Here is a 16,224-nt window from a genome sequence, read left to right as displayed (position 1 = left end):
GGGTTTCTTGGCTAACAGATCAAGCTGAACACTGTGCACTGGACGGCCTACAGCAAGCCAGCAGGTCACAGTGCAAGGGAGAGGCGCGGGAATGCTGTGCCAGCCCAGAGGCGTTTAACAAACGTGCCCTGGGGAAGGCTCATTGCAGAGGGAAGCAATACCCTCCCCATTGCTGCCCACTTCCTGTGGCACACAAGTGAAGGCAGGGCAGGAAAGGGAGTCAGCAACTCGTTATGAGACTGCTGGCTGATTTCAGGACTGGAACCCAGGGCCCTTGCAAAGGCCAGTGGAAGGTCAAAGTTCGCTCAGCTCAGCACGAGGCCCCGGAAAGCTAGGTGAAAGCAGCCCGACGTACGGCATGTGCGGCAGTTTGCAGTAGTGTTACAAATGTGATTGTTTTAAAAAATTGTTTAAAAAGGCAAATGATCATGTAATAAAAAAGCTGCCGGCAAAATATCTGGAACCCACGAGATCAACAGAGCGCATCCCTCCTGCAATGACAGGCGCTCCCGTCCTGTCAAAAGCCGGCCCTGTCCATCAGCCGCATGAGCAGGTAGAGTGGAGTGGCATTTAGGAGAGGCAGACTCCGATTCTTAGGTCCCCCCTCCTCAGTAGTAAATCTCAAATTGAATGGATAGAGATTGAGAGTTACTCCCCAAGCAGCCAGGCACTGTGTGCGCACTGAGTGGTAAAGAATCTAAACGAGGTTTCTGCCAAAGGGCTGGTGTCAATGACTCTGCTATAATCCCTACAGATTTTAGCCTGTATTGTGGCACTAGCTCCCCCTTCCCCCACCTTTCGTTTCACTCCAAGTAACTGCTGTTGGATGGCATGCCAGGATCGCGAATCCAGAGCCCAGCCTGGGCTCCGGAACTGCCTTCGAGAGCGTCAAATGCTGCAACGCTTTTCCCTTCCAGGAGCACCAGGGACGTAACCGGGGTGCAGGGCCTGGCGAGGCTGGGCTCAAGGCAGATCCCCGGTTGCTCATTTTACTATTAAAAGGTGTGTACAGTCTCCATTATTGATATGTAAATCTTCCCTCCCCCAGACTGCACCTCAGAAGAGCCAAAATCCTCAGCGTTCCCATGAAAGCTCAAACCCAGGTTCTCCTCTAGCTTTTCTTGTCTAGCGCACAGAGATCCACCTGGCGACAGGAAGCGTTCTCTGGTCTGCCATCATTTGAGGGTGCCAAAAATGCAAAACACTGGGCTTCTATTGAAGGCCTGGACATTTCAAACAGACCCAAAACACTGGGGAAATGGCTCAGTGCGGCAGCCTTCCTGGGATTCCGTATCGGAGGGTTTTTTCCTTCTCATCCTGAACACAATCTGGACCCAAACGTGGCAAGAATATGTACAAATGGACACCCTGTGAGTCAAGTGAAAACGATTAGTACTTGCACCTTGAATTTGCCGGTATTCAACTCCCATTTTAAATCAGAAATGAGAAATGAGTAACTGGTCTGCAGTCTCAGCAGCTTGTTCATCCCTCTGAAGCGGGCCACTCCCCTGCTTCTCCAGGTTCTCCGTGGAAAGCTGGGTATTCTCTTGTAGGAAGAGAGCTAGGCCTGACTGTTTAGATAAAGCCGACAGGATTGGACAGGTTCTCTTATAAGCTGGTAAGCAAACCTGCTGCTGCCAGAGGACTGTTCAGAATTCTGCTGTGTCCTTATAAAACGGTCCCAGCATGCACCCCCTGGTGACAGATCTAACTACACGGGAGAGGCAGCAGTACATCCCTGAGCTCTGAGCTTTCTCCCAAGCACCATTTGGGTTGCACTGCAGGGGAGGGAGTGCTCAGAACCCGCACGCTGCAGCAAGGATCCACAAAGCAGATTAAAAGGCCCAGTTGTTACTACTATCGCTTATATCCTGCAGCAGGTGACACAGGCAAAGGAGAAGCGACTACCTCCCTTGCCCCTGGCCTGCTCTGTGTCGAGTTTGTTCCCAAATTTGCAGTGCCTGTAGTTATGTTGGTAAATGAAAAATTAGTTACATTTCATAGTTCCAAGGGATGGGAACTGTTGGAGTTAATATTTTTTCCTGACAGCCTGAAACCGCCCCGCTCCTCCCCGAATAGGTTTGAATGCAACAGATTCATGTTAACGACTAATGAGAGGGAAAGAGAGCTGGGAGGTTAATAGTGGCCAGTTCTAGTGTTTTGGACCTAGAATCTCTGAATGGCTAGGATAGAAAAGTGGTAACAGGATACTGCAGAACAGAACGAATCCCTCAACATCGCAGTTCTGCTAGGAAAATAGTGGCAACACCACACAGAACTAAAAATCCAAATTGCAACCAGAGGGTGTAAACACCCACATCTCCTTTGCCTTGGGCCAAGCCCGACTTAAGGAGAGTCATTTCATTTTTCATGGCTGATGGGTTATTCTACGAAGTATACTCCCCACAATGGGATTCGTTTGTAACAAATACCATAAGATCATATGATGCTTCAGAACCACATGCCACATTTCATGGAGAGAGAAAGTTTCATGGATTTTGTTACACATTACAATGCAGCTGCCAAACACTTTGCTCTCCCTCCCCCACCACTAATTCTGAATTGACTAATGTATAATATCCATTTTTAATTTTTTTTTTTTTTTTTTTTTTAATTTTTTTTTTAAAACAGCCACCACCACCCTCCCCAAGAAACAGAGCAATCAGACTGAAATTCTTTGAATACGTCAACTGGAATAATTGAATCAAAAGCACACCCAAAGCTTTGCCCAAATACTTTAAAAGGTCAAAACTCCATCTTTTTAAGAGGCCATGAATCCCACTGGCAAATGCAGTTCAATTCTTGTTTGCCCCACCACCCTTGAAACTAGAATTAGTATTAATAATGTGCCCGCCTGCCCAGACGGGTTTTTAAATTGGAACCCTTCTAAGTATGGAAACCGCCCAGGAGCAGCCGAGCCCCTTTCTGAACACTTCCAATTTGAGATTTTAAGTTCTATTTGAATCCAACATTTAGTGTTTATCCCTCTGCGCAGTTTTAAGTTTGGGACTTGGTTTAAATCGATACAGAACGGTGCCCTGCCTGAGAGTGTGTGTGCACGCGAGAGCGAAGAAAGCTATAGGATGATACAAGGCTTTTTGTCCTTAAAAGGATTCTCCGAGGCGGGTACTCCAACCAGCAGTGGGTCATTCCTGGCATTTTGCTCACAGTAATTCATTAGTTCAGAAGATGCTTTGGAGACCTAAATGTTCAGAGAGAAAGAACAGGTTTAGTGAGAGTGCCTTGGATATCCCCACAAACTCCCCTCATGGGCAGCACTCAACCCACGCGGCCTGCACCAGACCAGCTGCTCTTAAACATTGAGTTATACAGATGTACAGCAAGTATTCTAAGGAGGGGACAGAGACTGGAATTTTAGGGGTGGTGAAGTTACAAGTCCAACGTTTCACTATGGGAACTCTACAAAACTGATCACCAGAAATAAAAAAGGGGAAATGAGCGTGGAAAGAAATGCTTAAGACTCAAGTATAAAAATAAACTGAAGCATAAGGGAAAACTCTCTCTCTCTTTTTACTAGAACGAGAGAGAGATTGATTTTTTTTAAATTATTACTTATGGGATGGGGGAATATTTCTGTCATCTTTCAGGACGTTAGGAGAGAATACATGCCTGGAAGTGGTCATCCTCTGCTGCTAAAAATGGAGGCTTTGAAAACCACAGCACTGAAAGCATTAGAAGCTGTTACTTAAGATTCTGCTTATTTTAGTTCAGAGATTTATTCTGAGAACTTGGAACCCAGAGTAACAACCCAACCAAGACACTAGATGGAAGGGCGGCTAACTTGGATGCACCTTTTAGTAATTAGAAGACTGGGATACGTGGTTAGGTTTAAGTCAGGGAGGTTTCGTCAGCTTTGGAGACCGTACTTAACACTGTATCCCTTGCTATTGACTTAATAGCTGGTTGTACATAAGGCTAACACAAAACATAGATTCATCACATCACACGGAGGTCTCTTCTGGTCCCAGATGTGAATTATTCATATTCAATAGCTTTATTCTAGGTTTCTATTTCAGCATCAGATCGTGCCATTGCAAACCCTACCCGCAATCACAGACTTAAGAATGAAAAGACCCATCAAATTTAATTCCATCCCACATCCTTGGGTAGCACAATGGTCCTTTAATTTGCTTTTTAGTACTTTGTCCACACCATGTACAATTGACCCAAGCAAAGAGACTTCCACTATTGCCCTTGGGAGAGGATTTTAGTCCAATAGATCTCACTGGTAGGAGTAATTAAGTAAATAATTATGAGGAGGAAGACAGCCTATACGATACCCTCACCCCAGGATGCAGTCAGGATACATCCTAGTACAGCCTGCAGAAGAGGAGCTTACACTGGAAGATTCAGCAATTTGGTGCATTTCAGTTTCTAAACTTTCTAGCAACAACTCAGTGTACAAAGAGCCAGAGGAAGGCTGGCCTTGTGCTGGAGGCACTGGGCTGGGACTCAGGAGATCTGGGTTCAGCTCCGGCCTCTGCCACAGACTGTGACTTTGGGCAACTCACTTAATCTGTGCCTCACTTCTCCAGCTATAACTTTCTCCTACCCTCTGTCTTCTTATAAGCTCTTGAGGGCAGGGACCATCACTATTTATTTGCACTGCACCTAGTACACAACCGTGGTTGGAGTCTCGGAGACTAGTGCAAGAATACAAAAAGTCCTGAAAGCCTAGGAGTCATGTCAGGTTTCGAACATCAACTGTCACTAGCCATCCTGACCGAATATGTGGAGGGGACAGTAACTCTCTCTTCTGCAATCAGTGACAAGGTCAAACCTCCAGCTGAAATCAACTACTCAGACATGAGGCTCTAAGGAACAGTAATGACTCCTAATTCCAGAGCAAAGGGAGAGGAGAGAGATTATCTTGACAGGAATCTGACAGTAGGTGGCTTGAAAGCCCTGGAAGTGATCCTAAATCTTTAACTGATCTATAAACAGTTGAAATGAACTGAATAAGGGAGTAGGAAGAGAAAACGGGGATAATACTTAGTCCTGTCACGAGCGCAGGGGACTGGACTAGATGACCTCTCGAGGTCCCTTCCAGTTCTATGATGCTAGGTGATATTCTGTACTAGAGGTGTGAAAACTAGAGAGGCTGGATGGCACAGTGAGTTATTCATGAACAGGAGAGAAGTGTGCAATCGATCAGCATCGTGATGCGCTGGTGAAGCATAAAACCTGCACAGTGTCAGGTCCAGCTGAAGTCATTCATTGCCCTATTCTCTGAGTATCTAATCCTGGAGCTGGGGGTGAACATACTGCCATTCTCCTCTCCCAACTCATTCAACAAAATGTTGGCAGTGGAGCGTCAGAGGACTGGCATAGTATTTGCCTTTATCTTCATAGCTGACGTTTTAGTAATCACTCCTCGAGGAAGCCCACCTTTTTCTCCCATAATAGAAACTGGAGTTCACCCACATTTATTTGCAATGCAGATAGACATTTCACTCATTTTAGTTGTGAAACATCCAGAGAAAAAAACGGAGGATGTAGAAGGGAAAAAAAAGATGTGGGGAAGGCAACAATCATGTGCATCTGACCCACTCTCTCACAGGACCAGCAGATCGATTGCTTGGACAGGGCTTGGTTTGTGGCTTTAAAAAACACAACAACAAAAAACCGAAGTTGGCCTAGACAGCACATCTTCTCCATATGTGCTACATAGTGGTATGTTGCAGTCCCGCTCCTGCTGTTCTTTCCCCCAGCAAAGGCTCTACAATAAGCACAAAGGCAGGTAACTATACCCACACCTTTCTTGCTCTTCACCACACATGGTTTTGGATCTGAAAGTCAGAGACGCTTAGTAATACTTGGAGACTCAGCAATGTCTGTGCCAGGGAGACCTGTAATTTGTTGCGTCTTCCCCAAAGTGGCCTCTCAGATCAGTGCATCACTGGAGTCTGGAAAGTGGTGCCCCTAAAAACAGCTACAAAACCTCAGGCTGGATTTAAAAGAGGAATTCCAAAGCAGAAGCAGCTTCCCCTGCCCATCAAAAGCTCCAGATGATGAATCTATCCCTGCAAGAGTTGCAGGAACTGACAGTCAAAGAAAACATTCTTCAACCAGGAAGTGTTTAAATCTTAAAGCCAGGAGGAATTAATGTATATTTAACCATTTTAGTTTTTACTGTGTCTTTCATCGCCATCCAAAGGATTTTTTTGCTCTGCTTGCTGACAGGAAGTGATTTTTCACGAACACTTCTCTGCAGTTCCCCAGCCACCCACCTCCCCTCCGCTCCCTGGGAGCTTCACTTCAAGCCACTGACAGCAGAAACATTACAACCTTTCTGCCCCTAAAAACCAGTGCATACAAAGCAAGTCGTTTTCCAGATTAGAGTGACAGTGCTGGCCATCTGGACAACAAGTGCAGTTCTTCCAGGGCACTAAGAATGACCTTGTGTGTCTTGTTCATTGGGGTGGGGAGGTCAGGAAAGGCAAGGATAAGGAATGACTGCGGCCAGTTATTACAAGGTGCTAATGCACGAACTAGCAGCTGTATCCTTCAGCAGAAGCTGCCCACTGGGAATCACATGCTCAATGGAGACACTGCAGCCTCCCAGAGGGCTGAGAGGAGCATGGATCCCAGAACAGAGTAAAATCCTTAAGGATCCACTCTCACACCCACCATGCCTCCTGGGAATTGGAAAGAGGGCACAGAGGGCATATTCCCTGTGCCCAAAACAAACTCTTCAAGAATGCTGTGATAAAATGCCTCAAATCAGAGTTTAACGTGTGTGTGTGTGTGTGTGTACACAGAGATGTTACATTTGTTTTGTATTCTAAGACACAGCAATGACAGAGAAACAGCGGTGCAGCCAGAGACCCTTTGGCTGAGGTTGTGAACTGTGTTCAGGCAGGGTAGAGAGAAATAAAAGTTGAGATGCTTTGTGCAGTACTCATTTAGGAAGCAGAATTCACTAACAGGTGCTGCAAAACCCAAGTCCACTGAAGAGGTTACAGCAGCATGTGCGTCTGCTAAAGGGTGCTTGTAGTGCAGAGCTGAGAGAATTGGTTCTGCCCATAGCAGGACTGTAATGGTGACTGAATGTTTTTCCAAACAAGCGTTAACAGAGCAATATGCAGCCGTTAACAGAGGGGCAACACGCAGCCATTCCCAAACGGTGTTTGTGCACAGGAGTTAAAGGAAACTTGCTAGCAACAGGCATTGATTCAATAGCAACATGGAGAGGACCTCATTTATTTTTTCGTAGCCCATGTTGGCACAGGCTCTTCCCCTCCTCCTAATCACTGAGAGAAAGGTTACTCGTGCATGATACTCCCAATCCCCTTCTCACCTTAATCCTCTCAATTCCAGCCTCGATACGGAGCTGCTCCACCAGCTTCCGGGCCTGGGCTATTTTGTTAGTTGTTGACATTGTCTGCCATCAGTTCTAGCCCCCAGCACTTGAGAACGCTACGACAAAGCAAAATAAGAGTGTGAAAGGTTGGATTTAAGAAGTGAAAGGTTCACTCTGTGCAACATCCTCTCAGAAAGCTGGACAGGGAGAGTCTTAACACAGCAGGATTTCACCTTCTCGTCCACTTCTTGTCTTCTTCACACTGAACCTGATGCAACATATAAGATGTCATTGTTCAGAACTGCAACAAGACACCCATGTAACCATTCTGGAAGAGATCCCAGGTACTATGTTGTGATTTTTCCCCAAGTTCCCTTTAGTAGATACATTTTGAAGAAAAGGTAATTCCTGTGCTCCTGTTTATATATTATAAGGGTCTTTTCAGCAAGGGAGACACTTACTAACTAGTCAGACTTGCATCTGAAGAAGTGAGGTTCTTACCCACGAAAGCTTATGCTCCCAGTACTTCTGTTAGTCTCAAAGGTGCCACAGGACCCTCTGTTGCTACTTACTAACTAGAGAGGAAAGTGAAAAGACACTGCAGAAAGTGCTACCAAATGCACAAATTAAACAGACTGAAAAATTAACAGGAACATTTTTTCGGTTATCGTAGGTGAAACATTTTTACTTAGACGAGTCTCATGGTTTCCTGAGGTTCCCACTCTCCTGGTCTCTTAGTTGTGTTTCCCTGTTGTCTCATCTCATACTTAGACTGGACGCTCTGAGGCAGTAACTGTTTCTCTGCTCTGTGTGTATGGGGCCTCACATGGTGGGGCCCTGATCCATGATTAGAGCCCTTTGGCACTAGCACAATATAAAACAACATACATTACCACCACCCCCCCGCGATTTTTAAATGGGGGCCTTTGAAAAGCAGAGTAAGAAGCTCAAACGTCTTGATAAGGGAGAAGTCTCCACTGGGATCTGAATTTAGATGGATAGTCAAGGAGCAGAGGAGACCCAAGGAGGTTCTTCCAGACTGCAGGAACAACAAGGGAAAAAGCTCTCACACCAGAAAGGAGCCCAGTGCTAGACAAGAAGCGGAGAAGCAAGTCAGATGAGCTGATGCAAGGCCATTACATGGATATTTAGAGCATGTGTCTCAGATGAGGTCTTACAAAAGAAGGACATGAGTGCACATGAAAGCCAAGTACACAATCGCAGCGCCAGTGGAGGCGACATGTTTCAGAAAAGGTGGCAGCATGGTCCAGAGTCACAGAAAGCAACATTAAGGGATTTCGTTGTCCATTTTCTGAAGTGTGACCTGCTCAGCTGCCCTGGGATGGAAGGTCCAATGCAAAAGGGACTGTGACATCAATGCTGCAGAAAGTCAAATACACTGGGGGACTCTTATGACATGAGAGACTGTCTTATGACATGGTGAATCTCCACCGCAGCTATTGTTTAGCTGTGCAGCGCAGACACAAGCAAGGTTTCAACCATGCTACCGCCTTGGATTTTAAGGCGGCTGCAGCCTGGCTCAGAACAAACATGGTTCTAAGGGGCTGCATAGCAAAGCTGAGGCAACAATGTAACTGTCCAGGACTACTACATTCACCCCGTGAACGAATTTGCAGAGCAGAAGCCAGTTATATTCTGCCTTGATTGCCCTGAATAACTGAATGCCCTTTTTTAATGGCCAGAAAGTAACAAAAACAACGTTGGGTGCTATCTACTTATCGGCAGGTTTATTCAAATTAAAATAAACCTCTGCTACTGCCATCCAAGTCTGTTTCTGATGAGCGACTTGGCAGTCCCCTGGTGTTCAATCATGGACGCAGCATGCAATATGCAGTTGTATTAACCTCTGCCACAGTTTCAGCCTGACCCATTTGGCAAATTTTGCTCCCTGATACCAGCCACTGACCAGCCCCACAGGCTGCTGCTACATTTGTCTTACCCCAGGGCAATTACAGAGGGGTCATCCGAAAGAGCCTACTGGGCATCTCCTGACAGTGACTTATCCACGAGCTGAAGGAAACTGTTGGGAACTGAGACAAGAGGGAGGGATGGTGTAAACACTGCCTCCCATCTTGCAACTCCTACGCCAATTGCCAAACCCCTGATAATTGCAATTGAACTTAAAATGAGACCAAGCACCAGGCTGGAGATGAACCACACTCCCGGATCTCTAGTCAGCCACCTACGGGAATCCTGGTGTGCTAGCTTTAATCCACAATTTTTCCAACTCAGACAGCTTCAAAGCAGACACTAAACTGCTCTTTTTAAGAGGGAAAAACAGGCATCTGTCCTGCTTAAAAATATCCCTCTCAGTCTAAATATAGACATTAAAAGGGTGTATTCTAGACCAGAATGGCATGCTCTGGGCATGTTTTGCTTGGCAGAATTGTGCAATCCTCATTGAACTTTTAGATCCATGACAAATTCTACTCATGAATTTCGTTTTGTAACATCGAATGCTGAAGAAAAACAAATGGTGTCTCAGCCAACATTACTAATTCTATTATTAGACTACTTCCTAATGCAGTAGGGAGGAGTTTCTTTGGAAGTTTCTTTCCCTATACACTGGAAAGTATCAGTGCAAGGTACCAACCCTTAACATACGATTACTGGAGAATTTGTAGTCAACAGTATTTTAAAAGAGCAGGCAGTTTTTTTTTTTTTTTTTTTTTAAGCAGGTGGAAGCACGTCAGCTCATGTAAAATTGCTGGTGTCTCAAGAAAAGCCGCAGAGAGAAAATCCAGGTGGTTTACAACAGAAAGTAGCTATTGCCCCAAACTGGTGGCACCTGCAACTACCCAAATCCAAACTCAGATAACTCTGCAGGTCAGGGCATCATGGTATCTGGAATTAAAAAGTGATGGGATCCTACAAAAAGCTTAATCAGCTGTCTCCGCACACTACCCTCACGAGACCCAAATGTCACAAGCTTAAAACCTTTGCTTCCCCGCAGTACAATCTGCCTCCTTGAGACTGCCTATACGGGTGCTTGGCACAGCTTTAACTTTTATGACTTGGCACTTTTCTAGACACAGTCTGACTAGAGAGCGCGCGTGCGTAGGATGCTCCAAGATTTGATCTTTTCCCATGATAAAGCAACCACAGTTCCATCTCCCTCTCACACATAGAGTTTTGAAAATAGTTTCTTTAAAAAGTAGTCTTTCTAGATTGTACCAATGTAAGCTGGTAGCTGCAAAGGGCACCTTATCTTGAAAAAAAAGCTCTTATACTAAATTAAGCCAGAGTTAGGTATTAGTTAGTAGTACGTGTCTATGGCATTAACAGTGTGAAAGGCAGGCTAGTTTCCCCCTGCCCCTTGCTGGTTTTAGTGCAGCCAACAGCGTGTTTGGATCAGTGATGTCTCATTTACATATCTAAAGAAAGTAAGTTATAGCCTGGTGAAATATCCTATTAGACAGCAGGACTATCATGAAAAAGGCAGCTACAGTGGAGAACTTCCTACAGCATATGCAGTGCTATTAGGACCAGGGAAGAGAACCATCAAGACCTTACTGCAAATAAAGTAGCCAAATAGTCATTGTTAAAATATGAATTGTTCATCTGGATAAGGACTTATCACGGAGAGGGAGGGGGGAAATACAAGCAATCAGATGCCATTTATGTTTACAACAGCACAAGTCACTTGTTTGTACCTTTACAGCTTTCTGTTTATGAAACACCATCGGTGAATCAGCCAAAGCCTGTTATTTAATGAAGTTGTAGCAATACCCTAAGCAGTGCATTGTACTAAGAAGTACAAGATAATGCACAAATTTGAGCTAGTTTACATAAACATTCAGCTTAGTTTCCAGATGAGGGACATAAATGTGACACAGCAAAGGACAGGTCTTGTCACCATGCACCAGAGTTATCTGCCTCTTATGACAGGTTTCAGGGTAGCAGCCGTGTTAGTCTGTATCCTCTATCCTCTGCCTCTTATGCTAGCTTTACAATTCTTAAGCAGATAGTCTAAATCTTTTGCAAAGGGCAAGAGTCCTTACTCCTCCCACACCCTGGCTTAAGAGGGTCCATCTACAGCTACGCACTGTCCATCGACTGCAATCGTTTGCAACACAGAATCAATGAATGCATGTCCTTCACTTTTAACCTATAAATGAGGTTTCATTTGGTCACTTCAAGAAGTGCAGAAGAAATCCCTCAAATGGTGAATTTGGAAAAAGCCCACAAATAACTCATTCTTTTGAAGGTAAGCAGATTTCCTTCTGCACTATACTGTTTTTTGACAAAAAACCTCCCCCCGGTGGATGGGTATAATAATAGGACATACCCACAAACAGAGCAATATACTCCATGGTCTACCAATTTCAAAGCAGATCATCGCTAAGAGCCACTGCTGGTATGTTTATTAGTTTTATTGCAACAAAAAGATGAGGTAGGACAACAGCCCTGCCCTAGAGTTTCCAATCTAAGTTTTAGATGTGACACCAAGCAGGGAGAATGAATACAATCCTAAGGATCCTCTGCTTAGATAAGCGCATGAAGTAGTGGCACATACCAACATCTGCATGCTACTGCGATTTAATGGTTTGAGAAAGTGCAGCCTAAAGATTCCCTTAAAATAAAGAATGGAGAGCAACATAAACCCATCTTTGACACTATTCAACACCAGAAGGCATCAGGCTAAGCATGAACTACGGTACTGTTACACTGTTGAGAAACTGATGCTGAAGACCATATTTCCCTGGGAATGTTCTCCTGGTAAGTCCCGAGTAGAGGAACAGTTGCTAAAGATGGAGAACACCCTAATGAATATGCTAAACCTTGCTTTGCTGATTCAAACAATAAAGACACTGAAATAAGAACTAGAAAAGGACATGAAAAAAAGACCCAAAGAAGAGCTCCGTGTTGCTCGAAAGCTTGTCTCTCGAACCATCAGAAGTTGGTTCAATAAAAGACGTTACCTCACCCACCTTGTCTCTCTAGTATCCTGGGACCAACACAGCTACAACACTGCAAAAGAAAAATAAAGTTCAAGCGTTTTGAAGATCAATACGATGCATACAACAAAAGGACCATGTATATTTCTGCTCTGTGATGGTACCTTGCAGCGTTCTTATGGCTGGGCTGTGAAATGGCCCATGTTGCCTCGGTACACCCAGGAATGCAAGCTCAGAAACAGAATGGCGTTTCAACCAAGTTAACCTATGTTTAAATGACAAGCCCTCTTTACAGTTATCATGGTAGAAAGTAGTTGATCATTTTTGCAAGATTACGTCACTTTACATCGCCTTTTTATTTTGCATCTTTTCTGCTTCACCTGTTTTTTCAGAGTCTAACTGCATTCCGGTGAATGAAAGTAAATCCATATGGCTCTCTACATGCAATGAGACCAGTTGCCTATTGTAATGGGATACAATTGCCATCTTAACAGGGGTTGTGCAGCTTTAGGACTGAAAGGAGGATGCTGAGATATAAATGACAGTTCTGCTCTGTTTTGGGGGAGGGGGTAGAATATCTTTGTATTGTGAAATGTATATGACAGAACAGCAATAATCACAAATAGCAATATTTAAGTGCTCAAGAAACGCAAGTCAGATTAGAGACGATCCATTATATGCCACCAGTGATAAAATGTTTACAGATCAAACTACATTTCTACACAGCTTTTCAGCTTAAAGGATTCCAAAGTGCATAATAAATGTAAATACTTAGCATGTCTAGAGCACTTTGGAAACGAAGTGCTATGAAAATATCAATTGGACCTCACAAGATCACGGTCCAAGAGTCAAACTGGAAAAAAAAAAAGTGGTACAACTTCTCCTCTACCTAAAATAATTCCAGACTAGCTAAATGGTTCTGCTAAAATGATCAAGGTAGCACAGTTGATAGTTACTGTACATTTGTCATAACGAGGCTTCAGTGTTCACTGAGATTAATTGTCCTGCTTTGTCATCTGCAGAGTCAAAATGACATGTATTGCATTAGGTCACATTTGGAAAGTTTTCTTCACAGTCAGAGGCTAGGAAGCTTTTTTAAATGAAAGCTTAAATTACACACAAACTAGTGGGGCTCATAGAAGTGCTGGCAAAGCAACTACGCCAGACCAGACCAGTGTTGCTCAGGTCTTGGTCAAATAGATGATAGCCCCATTTTTCAGATGGGGAAACTGATGTACAGAAAAGGGACTTGTCCAAGGTCACACACAAAGTGACAGAGCATGGATTAGAAATCTGAAGTTCCCAGTCCTGATTTCAGTCCACTCCCTTAATAGATAGGGATTATAATCTACCACTGAAATTCTCTGCGATGGAATGTGCCAGTTGCTTGACAGTGCAGATCAATGATACACAACTGTCTGGACAAGAGGACAGTGAAATTTATATACAGCAAGGAAGTCCAGGCTTAATACGCAGTGTGACAGATTGTGAATTAGTGCACCAGATCTTGATGCTCTTTGTACTGATAAAGTGTGCAAGGCAAGCAGCGCTCCTAAGTCAGAATATGGTCTCAAGAAATCTACCATTTGTCTAAGGAAGAAACCCTCCCCACAAAATGCCACGGATCAGTCTGATTACTTTAGTAGCTTCAAATAGTATTCCAGGTACTTATGACAGTTGTATTGTTTAAACAGACTGAGAACTACTGTTCCCCTGCAGCATTTGCAACCCAAAACACTGCAGTCCTGAGCTACTACATGAGAACCAGAAAGTGACTCAGCTTGTTTGACTGTCCAAGCTGAGAAAAACACACGCATAAGCCACATACAGACTGAAAAACAAGTTAGATTTTTAGAAGTTGCAATGTTCCTCTGTAGCACGAATACTAACATTAGGTAGGAAATGGGTTTCAACTATGATTGTCCCTGTAGTTTTTAGAGAGGGCATTCAAATAGTTGTTCCCCTCCCCCATCATTACCATACAGACCTCCTTTACATACAAAACCAACTCAACCATGGCTTGGCTTGAGTTTTGGACCTTAGTAAACTGAAGTTTTCACACTTGTTTACAATAGAGTTGCACTAAACTCACCACCACAGGTTGACAGCGAGTGCCTGAGCTTTCTGCTGAATGCACGGCGCTTAAATCTCCTGAACCCCCCAGATTTATGCCCCATTTATCTGTTAATGCACTGCAGTCATGTATAAACAAAGAAGGATTGGATAGTTGTTATATCCAGTAGGACCATGGGTGAAAAACTACAATCCTAGTTTCACTTGGGATTATCTACAGATAATCTGACCGAAGAGTTGCTTTGTAATTCTCAGATCAGTGCAGAACATTTAGGACCCAGCAGCTCCAGTCTGTTGAAACGCAACTAGTTTTCCTTAACGGAGTATGCAAAGGGACTATTGGAAGCTATGTGCCATCCTCATTTTTGTTAATTTTTGCCAGTTTCTGGGGTTTGACCTCACTACTTGGCACAAAACGGCCAACTGGAGCTCTGACATGCATAACAAAGGGAGACCGGCATTGTTTATGCCTTTGAGTGTTGATTGTGTAATTCTTCAAAGCCCAGATTCTTTGTTTTGTTTTAAAAATACAAATTGCTACCATCAGAGTCTCTTCCCCATCTCCCAAAAGAGTAACCATTGAATATTTCTATTATACAAAAACTATTTCAGATGCTACCTCTGGCCTTCATGCACATGCACTGAATGTTTCCAAGTGCACTTAATATCTGTGCTGTATCTGAGAAAAATGTTCAGATCAGCCTCTCCTGAAAGCAAAATGTTCTGGTTCACTCAAGAAGGTACATTTGAAGTACCCTTGAGAAGCAAAGGCTGCTCTACATTTTGCTTTCACAACCAGACGAAAGGGAAAATTGACCATTATCAGTTATCCTGCATCTAGCTTCCTTCTAAATTAACTTCATTTTCATTTCTAACCTAGCAATTGGAGTCATGGGGACAGGATGATGAAATTTCATCTCAAAGACCCAGCCAGTATTCTAAGCCTGGACAGCATTTCAGTGCAGGTGCACCAAGCCATTGCTAAGATATGGAGGTATGAAATTGAATACCTTGCTTCTCTTGTCAAGGGAACTACATGCCTGGTTATAATCTAGGACATGAAAAGGCTGACAAATGCAAAAATTCAACAGCCTGTGGAGGAACTGCAACTCCAGCAGCTGTGCTGTAGATCAAGATATCCAGGGTTTGTGTACACTAGACTGGATTTTTCTGATTTCCCATCATTGCTACCACTGGAGGTGGCACTGATGAGAGCATAGACGAGGTGCTGGCAGTCAGCGTATTGTCTAAACCTGCTCTGAGGAGGGTTAGAGGACAGTTGTTAGAAGGCTGGCAGTCCCAGTTGACAGTAGCACTCCCACCTGCCAATGTTACCAAATGGTGCAGCTGTTGGGGCGGGCAGCTTGTATGGACTCTCCTGTAGGATTAGAAAGAACTTGGTGGGGCCACAGACAAGTCATTAAACCTGCTCAGGCCTGTTTCTTCATCGATTCAGTGGAAATGGAAATACCTGCTCATCTCATAGGGATGTTGAGGGTTAGTTGAATTTTTGGAATGCACTAGGAAGACAAAGCCATATTAACCTACCTTCGTAAAGCCCTCAGAGCTATGGAGTAAAGGTGCTGTAGAGAAGGCCAATGGTTTCTTACTGCGGATTCATTCTAAGTTTGGAAGAAATAACTGCTTGGACATTTGTTGTTTGCTTCCAGACTTTATGATCAGCCAGCAGCTGCTCACCTGGGCTCCTCTCGCAGGAACAACTACAGCTGCTGGAGAAGCAGCAGCAGCACTGGAAGTGAAATGAAAAGGAGCTTTGGAGAGAAAAGAGGAGGCATGACAGCTGTGTGCATTTCCTCGGCTGCACTGCATGGCTTCCAAGTGCCATTTCTAGACCAGCATTTTAAACAATTCAATGAGAAATGTAGTATTTATTTCCACATCAGGTAG

At 44.1% G+C, this 16,224-nt stretch overlaps 1 protein-coding gene across 10 annotated transcripts in view; it reads right to left on the bottom strand.

Moving 5' to 3' along the window:
- Positions 1 to 767: 767 nt before the first annotated feature.
- The window catches only part of GNG7 (G protein subunit gamma 7), a 137,222-nt gene continuing 121,765 nt past the window's right edge, over positions 768 to 16,224 (bottom strand). For 6 of the 10 annotated variants that reach the window (XM_054013505.1, XM_054013503.1, XM_054013507.1 and 3 more), the window contains 3 exons: positions 12,277 to 12,316; positions 7,322 to 7,440; positions 768 to 3,202 (listed from right to left, as the gene is read on the bottom strand). In XM_054013505.1, coding sequence (XP_053869480.1) covers positions 3,077 to 3,202; positions 7,322 to 7,402 — 207 coding nt within the window. In that variant the 5' untranslated portion in view covers positions 7,403 to 7,440; positions 12,277 to 12,316 and the 3' untranslated portion in view covers positions 768 to 3,076. Of the gene's footprint in view, positions 3,203 to 7,321; positions 7,441 to 12,276; positions 12,317 to 15,864; positions 15,886 to 16,224 lie in introns of those variants that run through there. The other 4 variants (XM_054013510.1, XM_054013504.1, XM_054013509.1 and 1 more) reach the window with 2 other exon arrangements.

The sequence above is a fragment of the Malaclemys terrapin genome, chromosome 24, assembly GCF_027887155.1.
Source record: "Malaclemys terrapin pileata isolate rMalTer1 chromosome 24, rMalTer1.hap1, whole genome shotgun sequence".
Lineage (NCBI taxonomy): Eukaryota > Metazoa > Chordata > Testudines > Emydidae > Malaclemys > Malaclemys terrapin.
Note: the sequence above shows the minus strand (reverse complement) of the source record. Positions and strands in the feature narration are given on the sequence as shown.